Source organism: Terrapene carolina, unplaced genomic scaffold (assembly GCF_002925995.2).
Source record: "Terrapene carolina triunguis isolate 2854851 unplaced genomic scaffold, T_m_triunguis-2.0 Scaffold211, whole genome shotgun sequence".
In the NCBI taxonomy this organism is placed as follows: Eukaryota; Metazoa; Chordata; order Testudines; family Emydidae; genus Terrapene; species Terrapene triunguis.
In genome coordinates, this window is record NW_020664562.1 from 13,309,460 (window position 1) to 13,337,133 (window position 27,674).

General features: G+C 40.7%; 1 protein-coding gene across 2 annotated transcripts in view; it reads left to right on the plus strand.

Moving 5' to 3' along the window:
- The window catches only part of NR5A2 (nuclear receptor subfamily 5 group A member 2), a 123,325-nt gene that overhangs the window by 84,605 nt on the left and 11,046 nt on the right, over positions 1–27,674 (plus strand). For both annotated transcript variants that reach the window (XM_024213052.2, XM_024213053.2), the window contains exon 7: positions 8,714–8,861. In XM_024213052.2, the coding sequence (XP_024068820.2) occupies positions 8,714–8,861 (148 nt within the window). The remainder of the gene's footprint in view (positions 1–8,713; positions 8,862–27,674) is intronic.

Consider the following 27,674-nt stretch of genomic DNA (forward strand, 5'->3'; position numbering starts at 1 on the left):
GGGGCGGCCAAAACCCTGGAGCCGGCCCTGACCCCAGATCACCACATTTGGTCAAATCAATTCAGATAAAAAGCAATGAGTCACAACTTTGCCTAAAACTCAGACTTTTTTGAGATATTTTTTAAAATTTTTGACTGGTTGGCCAATTGACTGAAACAGGTCACATGATTGTCTATCCCCAATTGGGTTTGTGTAGGATTTGGGACAAGGTGAATACAAACAGTGTATAGCAATGATTGTTTTGTTGTTCGGTTTATTGTCCTCTTGTGTTCAGGTTTGCCCAAGTCTCATCTGATCTAACTAACTATCTCTGACCAAAAGGGAAGGAAAAAACAGAACCATAACCCACATATTTAAAACAGTTAGGTTTGTCCTTAACAGTCTTTCATCTCTGATGATAAAATGGGGTGTTCATTCTAGTTGTGCTAAAAGTTTACAGTGACACTCCAAATTACACAAAATTCACCAGACTGCAGGCTTAATCACAAATGCCAAATTCAGGTTCGTCTAAAGGTTTGCTAAGGATCCTGAACCTTTCAAGTAACCCTGCCCAAGATTTTCAGCAATCTTGGCATGATTAGTGTTTGCTTAGGAGGCTTTGCTATATTATGCATTCAATACAAAACCAATTTACTACTGAGATTTTGAGTTTGAATCTAAAACAAAAAAATATATAGGGATGAGGATCCTCACAGCAAAGAGAACACCTTCTATTAATCCCTGTGAACCAAAATTGCTGAATTTCACATAGTTTTAACACCTAGACCCTTCCTTGGGAAATGTTTTCCTTTCTCATTCTTTAATATAGTGTTTCCAGAAAGCAGGGCCGGTGCAACCTATTAGGTGACCTAGGCGGTCGCCTAGGGCGCTAGCATTTGGGGGGCGGCATTTTCTTCGGCGGCGACCGCAGCGGCCGGATCTTCGGCCGCCCTGGTCGGCGGCGGCATTTAGGCGGAGGGAGCTGGGGTAGGGGGGCGCAGGGAGGGCCGCCTGCAACAACTAAGGGGGGGGTGGCACGCAGGGGAACTCCTTGCCCCAGTTCACCTCTGCTCCGTCTCCTACCCTGAGCACGCCGCCCCGCTCTGCTTCTCTCCCTCCCAGGCTTGCGGCGCCAAACAGCTGATTGGTGCTGCAAGCCTGGGAGGCGGGAGAAGTGGAGCAGCGACGGCGTGCTCGGGGAGGGGGCGGAGCAGAGGTGAGCTGGGGTAGGGAGCTGCCGCGGGGGGGGCGCCTCAGGGCGGAGGGAGAGGTGGGGAGCTGCTGTAGGGGGGATGCCTCAGGGCGGGGGGGCGGGGAGCTGCCGCAGGGCTCGGGGAGGGGGGAGGGTGCAAGGTGGAAGTTTCGCCTAGGGCGTGAAACATCCTTGCACCAGCCCTGCCAGAAAGACAAAGAGGGACATCGCCAAACCATGAGCTAATGGACTGGCAGTCTGGTAGCAGCATCACAAGGATGGTGCCAGTATAGGTCCCATATCAGATTTCAAGCTCTAGAACCAACAAAGGCAGAAGCAGTATCCTGGAGGGAGAGGACACTATATCATTTCTAGCAACCCCTGAGGGTAATTGAGATAGTGACACTGATGGTCTCCAGAGTGAGCATAGCCAGTCCTCCTCCAGTGGAAGGAGATTTGAAAATCTTTGAGAATGGGGGGGAGTAAAAAGAGAAATGTAAATCCTTGGAGTTAAAAGCACCTCCTCTCTCCCTATCAGTGGGAAAATAGTGAATTACTATGACACTAATGCATCTGTGTAATCATTCACAAAAGTAGAAAGTTCTGATCCCAGATCTAAACTTCCCTGAAGTTCTGGCATGTTCAGACTCAGGGATTTGGTTCCAGGCCATCTTTATGTAGGCTGTACTCCAAGGGGAGGGTCATTCGTAGATTAATTCCTATAGTAATTTTGTAGAGGTCTCTGAGCAGTGTGTGATAGTATTAATCAAGATGAGGTGAGCAAAGGATGGAGTGGGCGCTTTAACAATGGATTGTGGTGACAGAGTTAGCCAGATCCTGCAGGTTACTTTAACATAACGTTTATAATGTTGTTAATTTGAAGACCCTGATCTTGGTCATTACTTCTATAAAAAAATAAGTAATTGATTAAAACTGCTCTCTGTACAGCACCTTGAGAATACTTTTACAATGCTAGGTTTTATAACAAAGTCAAATCAGTCACTGTAGATAATATATATATGGCCCAATACAGGGCCATTCCTATCTTGATGTACTAGTGGTCTTTATAATGTAAGTTAGACAAAACAAATACAGTACTTTGAAGTGTTATCAGTTTTATTATTTGCATATTATAGCTAATTAGCAACCACAATAACATCATCCTAAGGGAAAGGTCCACTGGCAACTTAATTCATTATCTTCTATTATTGTGTACCATGTTAAAATGACAGGCATCTTAAACTGTACAAGTCATCACAATTTTAATTAATATAACTAAAACTGATTTAACTATACCTTTTGTCTTTGTCCAAGATGAGCCCATCTCAATTTATATAAAACAAAGGTAGCTATAGAAACCTGAAGCAAATATTTATGAAAAACATTAAGTTACTGAGGCAAGTTATATATGAAAAGTTCTAAATGAGCTTTAATAGCTACATAAAAGTGAAATGTAGTTGCCAGTGTAGTATACAGTCTCACGCTTCAGCAAACAATAGAAGCATAATTATGCTTGTGATAGTAAATAATCCTTCTCTATACAAACCATGCTTGTCACTATAGTATCACATCCTTATGAGAAAATTTTAGGTATGAAGCTAACTTATGTTAAGTCACCCGCCTGTCCACCCCCTTCCCCAAACACACACCCTTGTCCACAAACAGTAAGTTAATTTACTAAATTACATATGAATTAAATGTCACTAAAATGAAATTAAATTACCTCAGCCAGTCAGAATGTCCAGTTGCTGTCCAGTTATTGAGCTGTAACTGTAGCTTTATTCCTCAGTTATGCAGTTCCTGGCACTGGTTGAAGAGGATGTAAAATTCAGTGGTACAGTTGGTATTTTATAATTATACATTGTGAAAGTCACTGTAATCTACTAGTCTGAGGACAATTATTACCCAACTAGAGGATTAGTTATTGAAAAAGGACAGTACAATGATTATGCAAATCACTACACTATGACTGGCTACTGTCCCCCATCCATAAGCATTCAGCAAATATGACCACTTCAGCTTCAGTCTCCCCACTCACATGCTTCCCCCATCAACCCTCTATTTCCTCCACCTGATCCTAGATGTTAAATACAATTTAATTTTTTAAAGAATTAATTTTAGTGCAGGGAAGGAGCCAGATTGTGCTTTTACGTTTTAGGATTTGTATTAGGATCTGTATGGAAGAGTTCTATTGCAGTGGAATCCCTTGTGGAATTCTGGCTGGCTCAACCAGAATTCCTCTTGAGGAGCCCACTGCAGCAGGAGCTCTGTTGCCCTTCAAGAGGGTGCAGCATGCTCTCCCCTTCAGATCAGTCCTGCTCTGCTGTCCAGTGAAAGGGATGAGGACCTCATCTTTCCTAATCTATGTTTAGGAGGCTACTAGTCCTAGCGAGAATGCCACAAGACGTTCCAGCAAGTGGCTTGTAACATCTCGGATAAAATTCCACCAACCAAGGGGTGGAAGCAGCCAAGAGGCAGATCCCCTATTACATGGGTTCATCAAATCTGTTCCGATGTTGGACTCTCGGGCTGTCAAGCCCTTGCGGCCGCGCAGGAACGGACCAAATGGCGAACGACTGCTACAGCCGACTGTTCGGCTATGCCTTGAAGAAGTAGTCCTAGCTAGGAGCAGTAGCTCTACTCCCAAAGACTTGCTGGCACCAGTTCAGGGCACAAAAGATTCATTGTGCCACTGCCACAACCCCTTTGGCCTTGTGGACAAGGCCAGCCACAAGTCAAGTGACAGGTTGGGGAGAAATTCAGGCAGTCATGGGCAGTAGCTGATCAGAGCACATGTGAGATGGAGAGCACAATTATTATAATAAATCATAACAGCAGGAATCAATTTGACGGTCCCTGTTAAGTCAGTAGTATTCATATCCTGGCCTTCAGGCTCAAAGCTTATTTAGCCCAGAATATAGTTTTCCCTTGTAAACAAGATTTGCCTTTAATTCTTACTTAGGCAAAACCTCTCATTGACTTCAGAGAGATCTTTGTGTGTAAGGACTTCAGAATTTGGCCTCATCTAAGTAAATATCTTACAACTGTATTGATCAACTAGAGATTACTTGATCTGGTTTCCGATATAAGTTTTCCCAAATACAACATCACTTTTTACAATTTTAAGATGGGATTTTCAAATGTACTCAGCATTGACCTAACATTGCTCCCATTGAATTCAATGGGACTTGGGCTCCTAAGTTACTTAGGCACTTGTGAAAATCTCACCCTCAGGCACCTAAATATGGATTTAGAAGCTTAATTTTAAGCTCTTATTTCTTAAAGCGTCAATCGTCATGCTGAACCATCTTCTGCATTAAAATCTGCTGCACAATATCAGACCATCGATTTTAAGGCAGAAATCATTTAATTTCAGTCGGGTTTTTGGTTTAATTAACCAGCATTGATGGCACAGTATGACTCACTATTAGGTAAAAGTTATGCTCTTCAGTATACAAGTGCATATGATGTGAATTTCCAGCTCAAGTTACAAGTAGTTTATTTGGGTGTTTTTAGAGAGACGTGGTGAATGAGATAATATCTTTTATTGGACCAACTTCTGTTGGTGAGAGAGACAAGCTTTTGAGTTTACACAGAGATCTTTTTCAGGTCTGGGGAATGTACTCAGAGCATCACAACTAAATACGAGGTTGAACAGATTGTTTAGCATAAGTAGGTTAAACATTTCAAAGGACCATTGAAGGTGAAGTGGCCCCTTTAACACCTCTCCAGTCATAGAGGGGAAAGGCAAAAAACTGGGGGAGTTAAGTGGATTATAGATTGTTGTAATAAATCATAAATCCAGTCTCTCTATTCAGTCCATAATTTTTAATATCTAGGCAAAGTTATGAATTTAAGCTCCCAGGCTCGTCTTTTGAAGATATTGTGCAGATTTCCTTTGAGGATGAAAACTGAGAGGTTAGATATACAGTGAGTGCTTTGTAAAAAGTATTCATCCATTGGTGATATGGTGTTTTTGTCTTATATCATTTTTCTCTGTGAGTTCATTTGAAAGTGTAGCGATTGCCTCATTTCACCCACATACACCTCTACCCTGATATAACGCTGTCCTCGGGAGCCAAAAAATCTTACCACGTTATAGGTGAAACCACGTCGAACTTGCTTTGATCCGCCGGAGTGCACAGCCTCCCCCCCCCCCCCGAGCACTGCTTTACCGCGTTATATCCGAATTCGTGTTATATCGGGTCGCGTTATATCGGAGTAGAGGTGTGGTTATTATTGGGGCATTTAGTTCACTGGACGAGATACACCATATATTGTGATAGGCATGTGAAGGACCCATGGATGATCTTGAAAGATGTGTTAATCATTGTAGCAGTGGAGATATACTCACAGATTTTGCGTCTGTTGTTCTGGCAGGGTCTGGTGCTTTGAGTTGGTGAGTCCTGGTCTAGGGGAGCTTGCTTCTGATGATGAGCTTGGAGAGGTTGGAAGATTGTTTGAAGACCAGAAGAGGGGGTGCAGGAAAGATTTATTTCAGGATGATCCCCATCAAGTATGGGTTGTAATTGTTTGATGATACCCAATAGGGGCTCCAATGTGTGGTGGTAGGTGACAACTAGATGTGTACGGTTGGAGGGGGTGTATTTCTGTACTGACGCAGGTTCTCTTGGGTCTTTGGGTAGCCCATTCCATGATGGAGTCTACTTTTTTGGTGGAGTGTCCTTGTTTAGTGAAGGTGGTTGTATGTTAAAGATGTATGTCCTGGTCTTTCTCCTCAGAGCATATTCTGTAGTATCTGAGTGCCTGGCTGTAGATAACAGATTGCTTGGTGCGTTTGGGATAGTTACTGGATCTGTGAAGGTAGTTGTGGTTATCTGTGAGTTTCTAGTATTCAATTGCTTTGATACAGAAATAAAACCCACTCTGACCATACACTTCTAGTTGTGTACACTGCACACAGACAAGGCAAATAGGACAGCATGCTGTTTAACGTGAACACTTTTTTTCAGAATAGACTTTAACTGAGGCTTTTTCATGCACAGTTGACTTTATATAAACTGATTGACACCTTTGGGGGTCGTCTTTCCACTGACTCATAATTTTTCTCACTCTTGAAAAAGGCTTCTGTACACCCAGTATTCTCTAGTTAAAGCTGAAAATTCAACTCATCATATTTACACAATAAAAAAAATCCATTCTGTCTTGTTTTTAATTGCAAATCCTCCTCAAGGGACCAATTCTCCTGCTTAGGAGGCAGCCCTGTGCCTTCTACTAGAGAACCAAGTGCAGTCAATTATGGTAATGAAATGTCAATAAATATAAAAATTTAATACAGTCTGCTCTTGGTGAGTGGCAGATGAGGACTTGCCTCCCAGACAAATTTGCTGGTGCTGCAAATATTAAATGCACCTGAAAGAGTAGCTGGTTGCCTGAAAGCTCTCCAGTAGAGGGAAGGTGGGACATTCAGACACCTATTGGGTTTTTCCATTATAGTATAATCACAGCAGTAAGGCCAGTAATATTCTTGAAATCCATTCAAACATCTTAACTTATTATTAGAAAGTGAAGATCATATTTTCACCCATGAAGATTCTGAAACTGGTACAGCACTGAGAGATTTTTTCCCCCTAACAAAGCAGTACAATTACAAAAGGAGAAATTACGTTGTGAATGAGATGATTTTGCTGTGAATAATTTCACAGCAGTAAGTAGTTAGTATCATGTCACTATAGAAAATTGCTGTTCTGACGGATATGTTAACGTTACAATTTTTTATTTTCTGAAACAATTAATTTATTTTGGTGATTAAGGTGGTTTGTGGGATGCAGCTTGGGCCAGAGGCAAGAACACAGGGTTGCAAGTCAGACTCCTGGGTTCTAAATCCTGGCTTTGTCACTGACTTTTTTTTTTAAAACAGCTCTAGTGCATGATGTTGAAACTTGAAATTTAGCAGAGAGGATGTCTCCCTCTTACAGGTGAGTGGGCAGGTGAAAATTGGCTTTTATTTATCAAAGCTACTTTAAAAAAAAAAAGTACTTTGTGCATGCACACCAAGTTTTGTAATTCAAGGTATGAATTCCAACATTCAATTCTTTCTGCCCATGTGAGGATAGTGTAGGAAAGTTCATAGGCAGTCCTAGCTCCTCTACAGAGTAAATGGGGTACATACCAATGAAGGCAAACCCCCAAAGCAGTCTTGCTTTCCTCCCTATATAAAGAAATCTGCTACATTCATTGCAGCAGTTGAATGGTGTGTTGTGGATGAGGCTGCTGTCTGTAGCACTCCTGCTTCACTCCTCTGAGAGGAATTAAAGTCCACTGGAATTCACTAAAGCAAATGGGATTTCATTGGATTGACAGGGGTTGAGAGAGATAGAAACCACTCCCACAGCCCTGGGAATTTCTATGGGACTACAGTTGTAGTTCCAGTTTATGGGCTGGAAGAGAAGACACTGCCCCCAACTGTCCTATTTATGGAGGTTGCCAGAGGCTGCACCACTCCTCTCAAACACCTGGCACCAGTCTCCTCTGGACCAATGTACTCAGAGCAGGCATGGAGCCCACTTCCTTGGTACACAACAGGAGCAAAGACCACCCTATGAGGCTCCTCTACCAGTGCCCTCCAAACAAGGGTACCAGAGTATTTCCTTAGTACAGAGGGCCTTGTACAAGACCTCTGCCAATGGGTAAATTTCACTCAGTCAACTTGGTTACAGTGAAATGCTATCTGAAATTGAAGGTGGATTTCATCTTATAATAAATAATAATAATAATTAGCTCCTATATAGCCCTTCTCAAACATAAATTTAAAAGTGCTTTCCATTGAAAATTCCTTTTTTAAAGTACAGGCTTCAACTGCAGAGCAGACAAGTCGGGCCAGATTCTGCCTTCATTTACATCTGAGCAACCCAACTGAAATCAGGGGTGTGTAAATGAGGGACAGATATGGCTCTTTATATTTTAAGTACAGTAACCTTTTTGATCCTCAAAATAAAGTCCTATGGTGAAAGCCTGGCCCCCATTAAAGTCAATGGCAAAATTCCCATTGACTTTAATAGGGCCAGGATTTCAGCCCCTTGAATCAAATTATTTTCATGCTCTGGTTGGTAATGGCACCAAATGTTCCCGATCAAGGATCAGATATGCACTGTACACACACACACACACACACACAATGAAAAGATGGTCCCTGCCCAAAGGGTCTTACAATTACAATCTAGATATAGGATGAGACACAACAGTTGGATACAATGAGCAGATGGAGGAGACAGTTTTGATAATACATGGTGTCATATCAAAAATATTGTTATTTACTTTAGTACAAACCAATACTCAAAAATGTTGTTACATACCATAAACTCACATGCTTTACACCAATAACATTTGAAAAGTACAATGCCGTGCAAGAATAGGTTTCTAAACAAAATCATCTTGATTTGATTCCATAATTATTTTGAGATTAAAGTAAAATGTTTTACTTCCTGGGGTATCTCACTTGCATAAGATTTCTTGAGACTCTCCAACTGGACACGATATCTGGCAATGATAATCAGACAAAAATGTGACTTTCTTTTACAGATGGATTATTCAGTAATAGCATCTCAAGCAGGAGCCACCCTCAACAACCTTATGAGCCACGCACAGGAGCTAGTAGCAAAGCTTCGTTCCCTGCAGTTTGATCTACGAGAGTTTGTGTGTCTCAAATTCTTGGTGCTCTTTAGTTTAGGTAGGTAAATCCTGTTATTTGTGCATTATTTAATATTGCTATCTTTTAATTGAAAATCTTTGGCTTCATAAAATGCTTTTTATTTTTTTCCTGAAAAATGAAGTAAGACTTTGAAACATATTTTATGATGTTCACAGTAACCTGGAAATTATTTTTGAATTATCACATTTGGGGAAATGCTATAGAATGTAGGAGGGATTTACAAAATAGAGTTCTGTGAAAATGATTCTATGGGATTTAAAAGGGTATATGCTTTCAATGTGTACTTTAACATGCTATAAATTTTTAAACCAAATTTTACTAAATTTTAAAGGAGGGTTCAGAAAAACTATAGAAAGGCATAATTTTGTGTTGAATTCTATAAAGCAATTCTGTAAGAGATGGAGAAGTAGTAAGGTTAAAATATACATGTATTTTGGAAGAGTGTGCATGGTAAGTACACACAGTCTCGTTAGCATTTTGATGTCAGTATTGAAATACATAAACCAACAATGTAACGAATAGTTTTTAAAAGCACAATGAAAGGCACTATTAAAGTGCAAATAAATGGTAGTCATTTTATGAAAGATCTACCAGGAAATAGACTTTAACGAGAAGATTATTTTGTACTAGTGGAAAGGCCTTAGAATGGAAAAGATACCTATGCAAGACAAATTAGTTAAATCAGTGCTCCCAATGAATCAGTCAAGAAAAATCACTAGTGCCAGGAATAAAAAAGAGATTAGGGAGATGGATTCTTATTGATTTCAGGAGACCAGATTTTTCTGCCTGTCTTCTGTTTTAGGTTTTCATTTTGTTGACTTAATAAAGCCGGCAAATACAGTTTTGCCAGGTGAATTTATTATATGCTGGCAGACAGCTGAAGGAGGAGACTTGAAAAATATAAATAGGGCCAGATCCAGCCATCCCTCCATAGACAAAAATCCCATTTATATCAAAGGGCATTTTGTCCAAATAGAAGGTGCAGGGACTGAGCCAAATGTAACAAAAACAAATAAATACCTGTAAATTTCAGCACTACTGATATTTTTTCTTTAATTTCAAGTTACAAGCTCTTGTGCAAAGGAATAAAACTTTAAAAATAAAGAATTATTGCAGCACATCTGTAAATAAACTGCAGGAGTGAAATGACTGGGCAGCAGCATAAATCCGAAAGCTACGTCCTAATGTTCAAAATTGGCTCCTAGTGCCTGGCACTCTTCTTGGACTTGCCACACAGCATTTATCGAAAACTAGAGTGTTTGTGAAGGAAACTCATTTTAAATATAGGCATCTTAAAGAAGAAAAAATAATTTATGACATAGAATGTGTAGTGAAATAACATAACCGGAAATGTTATTGAAAAAAACCCAAAGATGTCAGCATTGGCAAGAATATTGGGTGATTGCAAGGCTTGTACATGCTCAATCCCAAAAACAAATGAGGTGTAATTTATCTACTGACCGCAACACACTAACATTCTATATTTGGAGATCTGTCTCTTCCCATATGTTAAATTCAGAGAAGGAAAAGCAGACCTTTCTTGGCAGGAGTGGTATTGTCTTATGAATTAACCTGGTGTAAAGCAAGGCATCTGCTTCCTTAGTTCTAGTACAGTATATTTTTGTAGTCATTAGACAATGTTATAGAAAGGTCTGAAGAGACTTATAGCTTTTCCCTGATAAAATACTTAGAGAAATTCATCTCACTTCAGTGGTATTTCAAATTAGCTGAATAAATGAATTACATTTGGAAAACACTCACGTTTATTTTAAGCGGTCTTTATGTCTGATCATTATCATCAGCTCTTCAAGTACTTGCCATTCAGTTAGGAAGTATGCTGCTCCCTGCCTTTATATTTTTGGCTCTTGGCCTGATTCTGCAAGGTGATGAGCTTGGCTTCAAAGCAGTTGAGGGTACGCAACATCTTGCAACAGTGCCCAGCCCTTTGTAGAGACAGAGGGTCTTATTCTCCTCTCACTTACACTGGTGTAAGTTAGGGCCACCTCTGCTGAAATCAAAGGAGTTATATATCAGCATGTTAAAACGGTGTACCTGAGAGAGGTCCAGTGCATCTGAAAACAGATTAACTCACAGGGCCAAATTCAGGCCTAGCACAGACAAGTGCAACATAATTGACTTCAATAGAATGACTCCTATTAACTGCATGCTTGAATTTGGCCCAATATTTGAAGCTAGGTGTTATCCTACTAAGAGTAAAATGTAACTATATTAATAATCATCATCCTCATCATCATCAGAAGTTTCCACTTGAACTAAGGCAGAAATTTTAAGTAGAATTATGAGACAGTTAATATAGTAAACACAGATGTCCTTTCCAGCAAAGCACTTAAGCACATATTTAATTTTAAGCAGATGAATAATCCCCCTGAAGTTAATGATGTTGCTCACAGGCTTAAAATCAAGTATGTGTTTAAGGGCCAGGTTTTTGAAGGTATTTAGGCACCTAAAGATGCAGATAGTTGCCTAGTGATATTGTTGATATCACTTTTCACCGCAGACTTAGCACACCATTGCTACCCTTACTTCTGCCCTGCCGCTGCCACCCCGAGGCTGACAGCCGGAGCCCTGTCACCTCCAGGTGAGGGATTGGGGGTCAAGAAGGAGACTCTGAGCTCGGGCTGCCTCCCAATGAAGGATTGAGTGATGGGGGAGGGAAGGAGACCCCAATCCTGGGTGGTGGGGCTCCGGTTGTCCCCTTATCCCCACCTCCCAGGTGTCCATGTCCCAACTGCACAAGCCCCAGCCCAGCCACCCAGGCCTGACAGCCAGAGCTCTTCACACACACACACACACACACACACACACACACACACACACACACACACACACACACACACACACACACAAAAAGCGCAAGCACACAGCACCTCCCTTGACACATTCCCACACCTCCCTTGGGAGGCACTCCCCATAGTTTGAGAACCGCTGGTCTAGATATAAAATTAAAGAAGTAGACTGTTAGTATCTGCTAGTAAAGCGGTCCAAAGGGCTTGTGCAGAAAAATGCTTTTGATTGATTCCTGAGATAATAAAAGAATGTTGAAGCTTAAATGAGAGGATTCGTGTTGTAGTCCCATAGTCCAGCCAATCCCAAAGTTAGCTAGGAACCAGAAAACAGAGAGTTTTACAGATTTTCCTTGTTCCTTTTTTTCCCTTGCCCCTTTTGGCATCTATTTTCTGGTGCCTCCCACCCTTATCCCATTGTTTCTTCTCTTGTCACTTAAGACCCCTCTCCAAGCCCAGTCCCCACGGGTAGGTATTCACATTGCTAGCCCACTCTGCGGTCCATGCCACCATGTCTTCACTGCTATTTTTAACTATGCTAATTGCATTAAAGCTAGCGCAAGTATACCTATGCCAGTTACAAATCACACCTTTGATCGAAGTCCATAGCCTAACTCACAAGGAATGGAGAGCAGAGGAGCTGAAGCAGAGCAAATCAGGAGAGAGTCAGCAAGCCCAGGTATCTGGAAACAGCATCCCCTTTAAGGAAGAAGGATGTGACCCACAGAGATCATAAGACGTTAACTACCACCAAAATAAATTAGACTGAAATCAATAAACATGCCTTCTCTGCCACAACTAGATCAAGTCTCCCCAAAATATAACTAAATTGTTACCTATTTAATCCATCCCACCACCTGAGAAATTATTCCAGACACTGACAAAATGTAACAGTCCCACTTAAGCGTGTGCTCTTCATGGGACTGATCCTACCCCCATTGAAGTCAATGGGGGGTTTGTATTTGACTTCAGTGGGAGCAGGATCACTCTCAACGAGCCTTTTATGGAAAAATCCCATGGAATTTTATGGTGATTAAACAGAATTCTGTTGAAATTACCTTCAACATTTATAGAATTTAACAAGGAACGGGATCCTTCCTGTGGGATTTTAGAAACATCCAATAGAATTCTACAGCAAGAGTATAATTTTCTATAAAATGGTCCAAAACCTATAGAAAAATTATTTTCTATTAAACTCTATAGGGCATTTCCAAACAGGGCAGCAAACTGTGGTCTGTAATTCTATACCCCTATATTCAAAAATAACCAGATACCACTTGATCTCATTTTACAGGGAACTGAAGACCGAGATGGGTCAAAATAGTAGAAAATAGATGCTTAAATATCCCAATACATAATTCCTCAGAAAATTTCTACCTACAGATCCTGATTCATCAACGGGTTCAGAGCTTTCAATTCCCCTTGGAATCAATGGAACTTGAGAGTGCTCAGCATGTCTTACATATAGTTCAGCATCTCACAGGGTCAAGTCCCTAATGTATTAACATCCCATGCACAGATTTTTCCATCTCCAAACACTGCACCTAGAAAGCAAAGTGGCCACAGGTACTAACTGCTTATTGTACTACCACCCTACCCTTAAAAATTCATATCTAAGTAAAATAATCAGCACACACAGAAACTGCTATCAATTCCCCCAACAAAATTAAACATCTAACATAATTAAAATACTAGTTGCAGACTGCTTAATAATAACAGCTAATATAAACAAAGCTACAAACATATGAATTATTTACAAATCCAACAATGTCAAAATATGCCTCTTCACATACACACATGAACAGAAAAGTGCATGTATTTTAGCAGCAAAACAGCATTGTCACCTTGCTGCTTCACTGACTAGCACGAACATTCTGCAACCCTAAAGCAGAAACAGATAAATACAGCACAGCACACCTTGGATGAAATCCTCACTCCTTTGAAGCAAATAGGAATTTTGCCACTGACTTCAATGAGGCCAGGATTTCACACTTTAGCTCTAAATTAGGTCCCCTTTCTACAAAAGAAAAGAGTTCAGATTAATTTTCCATTAACTAAATGACTAATTTAAGATGGACATTTTAACAACCAAGCAGGTTTCTCATTGGGATACTTTCTATCATCTTCTCAAGTGCAACAGATCTTTTCTTTATTGCTGTCTAGTATTTTTACAGTCAAGTCATTTAAACTGAAATCCAGCCATTGTTTTCCTTTTACCAAAACTTCCTATTTGTCCTGCTAGCTTTCATCATTAGAACTCAGCAAGGATTTGTCAACACTTCCCATCAGAACAGTTTGTAAAGTGAAATGCCAATAGGAAGAAAGTTAGACATCATTTGACCCATGTCCAGCCACTTGTTTGCCTGCGGAGTTTAATGCTAGAATAGGCAGCAACTGACTGGTACTTCTCTCATCACTGTCAGAACACAGATAAATGTACTTCATTTAAGAAATGAAGGCTTTATCAATGGGCAAATAATTGCAGAGCAACTATTGATCTTGCATCTCACTTAACATGAGGCAACAGGGACTTGTCCAAACGGTAAACATTTAATCATTATGTATGGCAAACAATCGGCTATTAAACAAAGCAAAGAAAGACTTAGTTTTCAAGCAGGCCACCATGTCACAAGGGGAGACAACTGTGATTCACTCTCCCTGGACGTTATATTGTCCATTAGAGATGTGCCCCTTTTCTGCCAGATAGGAGCAATATTAGCAAAGGAACCTGTACTTATGTCTGTGTATTCTCTGTAGTACTCCAGCACAGATGGGAGAGGACAGTTCTCATTATTGTGCTCCATCATTTGCTTATTGGAAAGCACACAGAGAAATCTGTGCAGCAACACTTTTCAGTTGGTTCCAAGAGCTCAGCAGCTGCCTGAAGCTGGAAGAGCATTTTGTGATTAATTATTACTATTATTTACTTATATAGCATCTACAGTGTGCTGAGTGATGACAGACAAGGAATGGTCCCTTTCTCCAAAGAGCTTACAATCTAAACAGACAAAAGCTAGAGGAACGCATGCAGCAACAAATAGTGCTAAAGCTTTGTGGTTCACATGTAACTTGTCACTTCCACAGTTTTTGCTGAGGGTTTATTTTTTATCACATGATTAGTTAGCCCATCTTGGGTGAGGAACACTAGGATATCATTTGGAAGCGGTATGTTTTAAAGAGAGATGTGAAGGGGGCATGTGGACTGGTTTGTGGTGGAATTACAAGGCTTAGGGGTCCACAGATCTGGTGAGTGTGAGATGGGAACAAAGTGGTCAGTGAGTCATGTGGCTTGAGCAGGGCAAAGGGGTCTGAGGAGGGAACCGAGAACAATATCAGAGAGCTAGACAGAAACTAATCAGTGCAGGGGTATATGATCCTCAATTTGTTATCACACACAGAGACACAACCCAACAAACAGACCTTTACTGCAGCTTCCTGCATCTACCACACTTGGTCCCAGCCACTTGGATTTTCTGGTTTGTGTTTGTTAAAGGCACAGTTCACTAATGGTGCTATAAATTTGGGAACATAAAATAATAGGAGGAAGGATTAGGTCAGACAAAGTTATTTCCGGAAGTTCTATTTCCAGTTCATGTGTGCAAGTTACTTAAGACTTTCTGTGCCTCTATTTCACTTTCTGTAAAATTGGAACAAAAATAGTTCTTTATCTTAACGGCTGTTGGGAGGCTCATAGATAATACTCCTAATACTTTGCATTTATATAGCATGTTTCATTCAAAGATCTCAAAACAGATGCTACAAGGTGGAAGTGAAGTATACTGTGGGACAAATTCTGCCCCCAGTAGCTAATGCAGATCTCTAATTGAGTTCAGTAAAAGCTGACTGCACACATGCATGCAAAGACAGAATTGTTGCCTTAAATATGCTTGATTCTTATTGAAAGTAACAGACAGTACTTATGGTTTAATTTAATCTTATTCAGAATGTGCATCGTGGTCACTCCGGATTGTTTTACCTTTGACAGCTTATAAAATATGCCTCTTTATAACTGGTCTAATATTACGATAGTTTTTAGTAATAACCATTGGAGGTCTTTGTAATGTATTCATCACATACTGTTACCCAAGTGCATTAGAAAAATTGTATCTAGTGAACTCAGATAAGCAAGAGGAATATCCTGGGGTTCTCAGCATTATTAGCATGCAGTCATGGCTTTTAACTTTCCCCATATGATAGTCCAATTTAGAAAAAATACTTACTGTATACTTGTCAAATAGATGCACATATCTTGATCCTAATGTCTAACTAATGTATGCATCTGAGGATAATACTGGCAAATAAACATTTCCTTAAATTTATGTAATCATTTGGAATTCAGAAAGGATTGATTAGCATTCAGGAGATGTGACCGTTCAATATTTACACCATAGAGAATTGGCAGAAGCAAATAATTGTACATAAAGCTGATGCTTGTCTTAATTAAACGCAGTATAATAGGTGTTGGGGTTGTTGGGGTTTTTTTTTTTTTCTTTCTAGTGAACAAAGCAGTTGAGCCATGGGCAGATATAACTCATTTTGAAGTTCAGAGTTTAAACCTAATCAATATGTATTTATATCAAGGGAAGGCGTGAATTTCATTTATTACGAGATGGCAACTGGCTGCAATAGCTAAAAATGCCATGTATTTAAGTATATTTTTCCAAACAATAGTTTGACAATATATTTATCCCATGTGATGCTTGTTACATTAATAGTGTTGTTTACTTAACTGATGGTGTTTAGCATAGATTACTTTTGGAAATTAACAAGATAGTTTACATCCCCTGTTCTAAGAATGACTTGCACAAGCAAGGAGACACCTTTAAATTCATTGAGTTGGTTGCTTATTAGTGTAGAGTTGTCCTGGTTATCAAATAAAGGTTTAGTCCTGCAAATACTTACTAGTGTGAGTAATCCCACTAAAGTCAATGGGATTATTCACATTTCTGGGATCAAGCCCTAAATGTGCCCTAAATGGAACTGGTGAGAGCTAATAAATATTTTTTAGGCAGGTCATAGTAAGTAGGTGCAGTTTTAACAGTGAGGATATTTAATTATTGAACCATCACCTAGGAACATGGTGGATTCTCTGTCACCTGAAGATTTTAAATCATGCCTGGATGTGTTTCTAAAAGATATGCTATAGCTTAAATAGAAGTTATGGGCTTGATGGAAGAATTACTGGGGGGGGGGGTTCTTTGACCTGTGTTGGCCTTAAGATCAGACTAGATGATCATAATGGTCCTTTCTGGCCTTAAAGTCTATTAAAGTAAAGTTTGTTTGAACTGGGTTGACCCAATAAAGATATCTCACATATTACTTTTGTTTATTTTCTATTTCTTTGATCCTAATTGCTTTAGATTTGAACACATTTAGGATTAACTCATGTTATGAGGTATTTTCCCAAGGGGATGGGTGTCAGGAGAATTGTTTTCTATTACTGACTGTCACAAATTCACAATGTGGCTTTGGACAATTACTCAAATGATGCCTCAGTCTCCTTATCTGTAAAATGACAATAATATCCACCCACCTTTGTAAGTAATAATGAGATCCTTGGATGAAAGAAGCTATATAATTGAAAGTATCATAACCAAAATATCATCTGGCACTGAGACAGGGTGACTGGTCCCTGTGAGTGAAGGAGGTCTAGACAGCTTGCATAGAGTTACTGGGGACTCTGAAAGGGGAAACTGAGGCAAGCATGACTGTCATGCCGCAGCCTGTCACAGGAGGACACTCCAGGCATGGCTGCCTTATGACAGACTGCATAAAAGTCACAGCTAAAAGCCCCTGATTAAAGAACCTTTATGGATGTTGGGGAAAGTCTTTTTCTTTATAAATTGTGTAACATATTGTCCTGAAGGAGTTACCTTCTACATTTTCATGTCAGTGGGAATCAAGGGGCTAAAAGTGTGTAGAACCCTTTCAAAGGTCACTTTTCACACCCGAACACTTACATTCCATATATTGTATGGCACAAAATGACACGTACTTGACTTTCCTTTGCAACCTTATATCAAAACCATATTCCTTTGCTACTCTGGCCCTTCTAAATTCAATACAGTAATTCTTCACTTAACGTTGTACTTATGTTCCTGAAAAATGCAACTTTAAGTGAAATTATGTTAAGCAAATCCAATTTCCCCATAAGAATGAACGTAAATGGGGAGTTAGGTTCCAGGGAAATTTTTTTTGCCATACAGTACAGTAGTATAGTTGGGAGGTGCCCCCGCCTTACCCCACACAGGCACAGCCACTGGCACTGGAGACAAGGAGGCAGGCAAGGAGTCTGAAGGTGCTGTAGGCTAGGAGAAGCACGTTGCGCAGCAGCAGTGGCGGCAGCTTCCCCTACTCTGCAAGCACCAGAGGTTGGGGGCTCAACCCTCAGCCGACCCATGCCACTCCTTCCCCCAAGCCTTCACCCTTAACCAGTCTCTTCTTCCCCCCCTCCTCTCCCTTAACTCCGCACGCTGCGTCCTCGCTGCTCCCTCCTCCCTCACCTTGCCTCCTGCCCCTGGCAATCAGCTGGCTTGCAGCGTTCAGGAGGCAGGAGGGAGTGGAGAGGAGTGAGGACATGGTGCGCAGGCTTCCCCTCCCTCCCCTGCCTCCTGAACGCTGCAAGCCAGCTGATTGCTGCGGGCAGGAGGTAGGGGAGGGAGGGGGAAGGTGCGCCAAGTCCTCATTCCTCCCCCCTCCCCATGGTAATCAGCTGGTTTGCGAGTTCAGAGGGCAGGAGGGAGGGGGGAGGAGCGAGGACTCGGTGCTCAGGCTCCCCCCTTCCTCCCGCGGCAATCAGCTGGTTTGCGGCTTTCAGGAGGCAGGGGAAGGAGGAGCAGCCCCCCTCCCTCCTGAATGCCGCAAGCCAGCTGATTGCCACGGGCACGAGGCGGGGGAAGGAGGGGGAAGGTGCTGATCCACAGGGTCTGCCGGAGGGTGGGAGGTGCTGTGGGGGGACGTAGGGGAGCTGATGGGGGGCTGCCAGCTGTGGACAAAGCAGGCAGCCAAACGATGTTATAATGAAGCATTGCACAACTTTAAATGGCGCATGTTCTGTAATTGAGCAGGGACGTAAGATCGAAACAACGTTAAGCGAGAGGACGTTAAGTGGGGAGTTACTGTATAGGGAAAGAAATCAAGCTGTCTTCCTTTTACTTCATCCATCATAACCGGCAACAAAAAGCCAAATAATGGAAAATGAATCCCGATTCCTGAAGTTGTTACAGATGCTAAATGATGATGTGTGGAGTGAGGATTTTGATAAACTGGGTTGCCCATGCAAGACTACTCTTTGCTTCTTGGACAACACTTATTTGGCAAGCTGACAATTTTTTAGTCCAGCCTTCCATGCTGGTTTCCAAACACTGTACAATCAGCTTAGAAGAAAAACAGACAGCTAACATTTGTTTTCTACTTACCTTTCTTCAAAGAGTTTCTAAATCTATATCAGTTCAGTGTCTATGAAAAAAGGAAATTATTTTAAAGGATTAAAATGAACAGAGGTGGGGGATTAATAAATTATGATGAGGAATTAAACCAGCCATTTTAGTTTTTAATCCTTTATAATTCACCTCAGCTCTGGATGTTAGAGTCATGGTTAATAAACTCCTCAAAAGGAAGCAGAGGTATCCTTCTGTTTTACGGTTACATTGATTGTGTTTTAACAAGTGCACTGAGCCAAAATTATGTAGAAATTAAATAATCATCATTCATTTGCATTGATTTTATCTGATAAAACACAATGAATGATGCAGATTCACCTTGGTGTAACTCCACTGAGTTCAATGGAGTTACACCAGGCATAAACTACTCCCGATATGGTCACTCTACCTTTGGGGAAGGGGGGATGTTAAAGACCAAAAAAAGCCTGCAGTTTCTTTCACTGGGTTTTAAAAATGCAATTTTTTAAACAAAAGGATCAGATGCTGAAAAGAAAATTAGGTCACATATTTGTTAGATGCAATTTTGTCAGTAATTAGAAACATGGGTATCCAAGTTATGGTTGTATTCTATACTGACTTTATATGCATTCAGTGGGGATTTCAGAATAAGCCTATCAGTATCTTCTGCAATCACAACACCAAAGGGACTTTATCTATCTAATGAATTTATAGAATGTCAGTCACTGTAGTATTAGATGCTTCCCCCATTGCTAACAGCTATACTGAAAACATCAACAGCACATATCCACATTTGGGTCTGATAGGTCACTTTGGAATTTGTGCACCATATATGGCTTTAATGTAGATTACATATGTTCAATGTTTGCATAGTACTGGATTGCATGGGGTTTTTGGGGGGGTGGGGAGGGAATGAGCATACATACACAATTTTCAAGTACTATAAGCAGAAGCAATAAACTCCTTAGACCAGTTCCTCAGTTTTGGTGTCCAAGGCCCCCAATCCAGCGAAACGTATCCATTTGATTAATTTTGAATTTAATAGGCCCACCCCACATTTTTAAAGGTAAACATGATCTTAAGTGCTTTGTTGAACTGAGACATAAGGTAATATTCTGAAAGTATGGATAGATTCTGAAAGTAATTGTGCCAGGCTGAGAATTACATATTTTTATGTAGAAGTGGTCATTATAGAATTGGTAATAATTCCCCCATCACCCCCGCCCACAGAGTAAAACTAAGAGTTCTTGCAAATTCTTACTTGTGTCTAGCCATAACATCTAACTTGTAGGAGTTTGCAATACTAAATATATGGAACCTTTTAAAATCCTAACAGTGATTTTCCCAGCCAATTTCTAACATCTTGAGAGTTTGTTTACAAACATGAATTTATGATGAGGTGTAGAAGGGAACAATGAAGTGCTGTAAATAACTATGAGCTAAGTCTGAAATATGGAACAATCTACCCCAACAAAGGCCCATTCCACACTGGGATCAGAGCTGTTAGCTACAAACGTGTTTAAACACAGTGTGAACATAGATGATCACCTGAAAGCCAACATAAACTTGATAATCAGCCTCTAAGGGGACACACACTGCAGAGTGTGCCAAAAATCCCCATCATACTTCTCTCATCCCATTGATGCCTGACTATGGCTGTAGCAGCCCTGCCAGGCTGTGAGCAGAGCAGTGCCTTCTCCAGCCGCAAATGGCAGCTTTTATTCCTGCCACCTGCTGGCCAACCAAATGTACACTGCCTGCCTCTTTGCTGTGCAGCAAGAGTGGACGTGACCTCTGCTTCCCAATGCTGAGAGGTCTGATGTGGAGGGCCATGCAAGTGCATAGCAGCAGTAGCTCCTGCTTCATCCTGGCTCTGCATCAAAAGACTCTTTGCAGCCAGGCTGAAGAGATTCTTGGGCCTATCTTACCTACAGCCAAGAACACGCAGCTGGAATTAGCCATGGTGGAGACAGGAATGCAAGCTGGAAAGTAGTTAAGAACTGAAGTAAAGAGCTGCACAAAGGAATCCATTTGCAGTGCACAACAACAACTTTTATTGCTCCTAGAAAACCTGTGTGCAATGCTGCATATTCTTAAGCACTGTCTTCTAGCACATTATTTAACTAACTACATATATACAGACATCTCGTTTAGAGAGCACTTTTGTAACAGTGGGGACTGAGGTAGTTAAAGGAGACATGTAATAGAGGACCTGGGAGAGAGCGAAGGGGGGGACAACCTGGAAAGAGAGACAGAAGTGGGAGAGACCTGAAAGGGGAAGAAAGGAAGAAATATGGACCATGGGTGGAGTAGAAGGAACAACAGTGGCAGTTTGAGTGGCTTCCTAGCAAAGGAGAAAGAAAAAGTAATGGGTGGATCTGAGGGAGGGAAAGGAAAATGGAGGCAAGAGCAGGCCAACAAGAGAGAAGGAAGTTCAGGGAGGAAAACAGATGGGAGGAAAAAGAGCATGTCAGGACAAAAGAGGAAGTGGTGAAAGTGTAAAAGATGAAGGGTAAGAACATTATGGTATGGGGGTCAGAGGAAAAGATGTCAAGAGAATGGAGGGGCATGGGAAAGAAGTCCGAAAATATTAAAAAGGCGGGGAGGAGAAAATTGGCAGAAAGGAAGGAGAAAAATGGAATAGAGCTAAGAGTAAAAGTGAGAGATGGAGGGAGAATGAAATAAATAAATGAACAGGAAAGGAGCAATGGAAGAAAGCGCAGAAACAGACTTCAAGACTAGTAGTTAGTCCCTGCACCAAAGAAATTGCATTTGTCTTTTTATACTGTGTTTACCGCACCTAGCCCCATTGGTCCTGGTTCATGACTGGGACTCGTAGGCACTACAACAGTACAGATATATAATTATGTATATGAGCTCTTCAGGGCAGAGGCCCTATGACTTTATCTGTTTGTACAGTGCCTACCACAATGGTGGAGCATGCAGCAGAGAGTGAGCAGAGTGAACTAGCTTTAGAAGCCCCCAAAATACTCAATGCAGTTTCCAAAACCTCAGCCTGCACAAGATTCACTCACTGTCCTTAATTATTGGGGATATTCTTAACTTGCTTTTATAAATTAAACTCAAGAGTTTATGTGAAAAATATACTTTGAGCATCATCACCAGACAGTGACTTTCAGTGCCCTTTGGAAACATGGGTCCCAGTATACCCCTCCACTTGCTGCTGTTGAGCTACAGAAGGGGGAAAATGCCAAAATGGGGAGTGGCACCTCAACAGCACCCTCTCCATTCTCCCAATTGCAGGGGAACCCTTCATGGGGGTGGATTGCTTGGGGACAGGGAAGGCAAGGACTCTAGGCCTCCTCCTGATAATTCCTCTCCAAAAATACCCATGGACCTTTTGGTATTTACAGAATAAATTACGGTAGACAGACTCTTTCTCAAAGGGCAACAGCTGTCCAAGTTCAGTAGGGAGGCAGGTGATTTTCTGAGAATGTCTCTTCCCTTTGTGGATACCCATTTTTTCTGGCAGATGTTCAGGCTCGCAGAGATGAATCACCTGCTGCTTTTTGGAGGGCTGAGAGGGCCAAAAATCAAACCCTGAACTCTTCAAAAAATAAAAAAAAAAGAACTAGAAGGCAATGCTACAAGTGCAGGAACATGGGTAAATGGCTACTGTGAGAGCCATAGAAGAGGTATGAATAATACATAAAGCTTCATCCAGCCAGCTTTGTTATCTGGAGTTTTGCCCCCAGTAATATCCCATTTTTTTACTGTGGACCTTTACATTTTAAAAGTTTAGCAGTGAGATGAGACCGTACAGTTAATAAAACCACAAGTAACACTACCGTAGCTGGGACAGGGGTGAAAAGGGAATGGAGCAGCTGAGAGCATTCCTGGTAAAAACCTCACAAGGCATACTGTACAATTCAGACATATTTGTGCCCTGAAAACATTCTGCAGACACAGCAGCAGACACTTAAGAGCACCACCAATTATTCACATGACTTCTGGCACCCTTTCAGAACACTGTGGAACCGGAAGTGGTTGTCGTAAACGTATTTTCTGTGCAGTTGTCTTTTCTGACAAAACAGCTCAAATATTTTGACACCAACAATAACCAATTCTTAGGCATTTCCTTTACTGAGAGCTGCAGACTTCTACAAGTTGAGAATTAATGACAACTTACTTAAACCCTCTGTGCTCTTTTCTGGAAATAATCTCTTACAAAGTTCAAGTCCTACCCATATTCAAACCATATTCTCTCTGTCTCCCTTTGCAATAAGATGCAAAATGGACTCTGCCACAACAAAACAACTGAGCTTGTGGAAACGATTACTTTGAAGATGAAACATTGTGTTGTGTCCGTTAGCACTATTACAGGCAGTCAGTCTGTTAGAACATATTGGGCGATTATAGGGTAGTCTTTTCAGAGAAAGCCATGGGTTTCAAGTTAGCAGTAACCATCTATCAATTCCTGAGATTATGCCATGATTTACTATCACAGCATCATGTATTCTCTGATTTTCTGCCTCCTGTGAAACATTGTGCTTTCCTTTTCTATTGATGTATCAACTATAATAGTTACAAGCAGCTACAGAAAAATCAATAGTGAACTTTCATTACTGTGCACATAAAGTAAAGAGTACCATGCTGTGAGAGCACCTTGCTGTTAAATAGTCACCAACCGCAAGGTACACAATAAATGTCTGTTATTTTGGTCTAAATGAAGGATGTCTGAATTTGAAACATCAAATATCTGGGATTTTTGACGCAACTGGATCCTATGTCAAGTTACGCTAGCTGGTAATTCTTTTACAGGGTAGGTGCCAAGGCAGATTTGTCTTTTCTACACTGGGAACTGTTTATTTGTTTACCCCAAAAGCTGAACTAGGAAAGTAATATCAAGATGAAATCTTTCACTGCTTTGTTTTGCAATAATTTAATTAAATTCAGCTGGACAGATATAGTGAGGGTTGCTTTAATGTTCACTAGTCCACATTCAGAAAACTTCCTCTGATTAAAGCGAATGGTACAATAACCTCTATGTTAAACACCCAGTCACCACCAGCTACTAAAAAAGGTTCACTATAATATTACCAAAGACATAGCAGATACAGAGATGGCATTTGGAATATTTAACATGTTCAGTGGCCTTCTGAAGCACACCTTGGAAGAAAGTAGTATGATTTTTAGATTAAATATGATTTACATGCCTCTGGGAGCACATTAACTTCCAATTAGTGAATGTAAATCAAGAATGCAGAGAAACAAAAGAAAATTTATGAGCTGATAGCCTGGGATATGATCAGGGCCCTTGGATTTCTCCAGCAGTTAAGTATCATTTTCTGCAGCAAGGGTGGGAGAATGCTGCAGCAAATTTTAGCAGTTCCTCTGGCATTTCTAGGATATGATCATGTATAACCAGAGAATCCACTGTTTGCTGCTGAATACCTTTGAACTTGAAAGTCTGCATGTTTATATAATATATAACACAAGAGTGCGGGTGTATACTTAAATTATATCCCACAAAACATATATCCCCCTTGTTTCAGTACTGCGATTTAACGGGAAAGCAATATTTCACGGTCATGACCTCACATTTAAAAGTAAGAAATTCAAGCTTCTTTAAAGATTTCTGTGGCTCCAGCCAATGTAACTTTTACAGTTAATTTAGAAAGATTAATGAAAATCTGTAAAAAAAATGAAAATGAAAATATAAATCCCATTCTTTAAAATAAAATGGGAATGGGAAATGTAACCCTGTCCACAAGTAAACACTGCTGAAACTCATAGCTGGAAAAATTCACATGCTCTGAGGTGCATTGGACACTTACTTTCAAGTAGGACCTGGTCCAACTACCAGTCAATTCAGTAGAAACACTCCCATTGATTTTAGTGGGAGTTGTATTGGGCCCCTACAGGGGAAGCAGTAGGTGACAGTTAGTAAGCGGTGCACCTGAGCTCAGCCAAGTGCCCACCAGAACCCTGTGGAAGAGGAAACAGCAGTGGGAGATGGAACTAGGATTAGAAGTCTTTACAGAGCTTTGATAGTGGAGGCAGAATTAAGGGCCTGATCCTATGAGGTGTTGAGCACCCTGAACTCACATTGACTTACTTGCGGGCATTCAGCAACTCACAGGATCAAGCTGTTTATCCACAGCAATGGTTCAAATTTGATTTGAGGTCTGGGATTTACTTAACCTGGCTCAACCATCCCTAATTAGCCCTCATATTTACACCAGAGAAAACTTTTAAAATAAACTTTGCTGCTCCACTGTAGAAGCCTATCTGAATAGATTTGTGACTAGGAAAATGAAGGAGATGACTGAGAATTAAAGCTCACTTCATGAGAATGTCATGTATTCAAAACAGAATGGCCACCAAGTATAAAACAAAACAATATTTAGAAAGGAAGGATGGGATTTTGGTTAAGATACTGAACTGGGACTCAAAAGATCTGAGTTCAAGTCCTGGCTCTGCCACTGACTTCCTGTGTGACCTTAGACAGGTCAGTTTATCTCTCTGTGCCTCAGTTCCCCGTCGGTAAAATAGGGAGAATAATACTTCCTTTTCCCCCATCCCTGTCGGTCTTGTCTAAACTGTGAGTGCTCAAGGGCAGGGACTGCTTCTTGCTATTTATTTACACAGCATCTAGAACAGTTGGGCTTGATCTCCACTGGGGCCCACAGGCACTACCAGAATACAAATAAATAATACAATTTACGGACATGAATCTACAGTTAAGTTGTGCTATGGAAAGCATCACACTGTGGGGTAAAATTTCAGTGGAGTCTTTACCCAGCCACTATATGTGTGTGCACGAAATTGTAAACATCTGCATATGCAAATTAGCAACTGATACAGAAGACCCAATGGGGGAAATGATTAATACAGATTTTAACTTTTGCATGTGTACAGGTGTTAGACTTTTTAAAGTACATATGCAAGCGTTTGTACCTGCAAAGTGCCTGTGCACATGTGGAAGCCACAGGATGAAATCTATCTCTGCAATTTAAGTATCCAAACCACTTCTATTTCCAAGCATAGACAAAAAGTCTTGGTAGAAAAAGTAGGTTACCACTTCTCAGACAAGTAACCAGGGTATGTAAAAAGAAAGATGGTTTGAAATATTCTAGTAATAAATCACATAGTTTAACTGCATTTAATGGTAGTGAAAGGTCAAGGTTTCTGGAAGTGAAGCTTGCTTTTTATCTATGGAACAAGAAGCAGCAGTGTCCAGTCTTGACCCGGAGGGACCACTTTTAAGGGGGGGAAAGTGAAAAGTCTCCATGCCCATTCATTCCTTGGCCTCTCTGCCAAGAGTGCCAACCGCGGTACCTATTATCTGCACAAATACAGATTCTCACACTCAGTCCTGGTGGTGGATTTTGTGACATCCACATCTGCCAGTGAGGAATGGGACTTCCCACCCCTTCATTTTACATAGGCCACCAAACTGGCATCAGATGACTTTTGATCATCACTAACTTTGGATGGATTTGAACCAGTGGCCTAGATGGGAAGGCCCCATATTTCATTACCAATCTCGAGCCATCTTTATAGTTGTAAAGTCTATATGGTGAACAACGCAGACGCTACCAATAAAGACTATCTCATATGTAATAATAATAAAGCTCAAGTTTTTCATTGATAATATTATGTAAAAATAGTCAAACTTTATTACCACTATTGTTGCTACACCGTACTGCACAGCACATTACTGAACCATAACAATTATACAAATCTTTATTCTCATTATGGTAACTACTTGCCAGATATAGCAAAATAGATATTATGAACAACAAACTCCCCTACTGTTAGCACTGAATGCATGGAAATGAGTGAGGCTGTCATTCCATTCTTAACACATCTCATTATACCTATATAATATATATAAAGTAAGAGCTACAATGGCTAATGTACTTTGAGATTTTTTTGGTCAGTATCCCTGCTGCTCCCTCTGCCACACTATGGATTTACTGTCCGTCATACACAAAATACATTTCCCCAGGCACTTGGATGAATTAATAATTTAAACAATGTCAAAAAATTACTGATAAGAACTTGGCTTTAATGACCTTGTTAGGAAATCACTTTGACAACGGATTTTTTCCCCCCAGAAATAAGATGGTTGGTCCCTGAATTATTTTCTCTCATTTTGGCTCCTGGTTTTGTAATCTTGCCATGTGGAAATGCCAGGGCCTGATCCTCATCCCATTGAAACTGATGGCAAAAGTTCCACTGATTTCAATAGTGTGGGATTGGGACCAGGAAAGTGAATGGTGAACATAGTGAGTGTGTCCACACTGTTTTGTTGCTGCAGTGATGCTCCCAACAAAGCTGCGGGTGGGCTCCATCCTGCTGAGCACTCTGGTCCAGATTCAGCAAAGTGCTTAGCACACACATTAAGTTAAGCACACACTTAACTGTTTTGCTGGGTTGGGACCAGAGTGCTCAGCCTCTTGCAGGACTGAGTCCTTTAAGGTAAGAGCTAAAATGTTCAGGTGAATACAAACAAAAGACTAAACAAGAAATGTCATTTGCTTAATGGAAAAAAAAATTTCCACTCGCATTGTAGAATGTGCAAAACTTCAAAAAAGTACAAACGGTCTATGATTGTGTTCCATTAGGAGAGGGCTGTGTGTTACCATACCATACAGAAC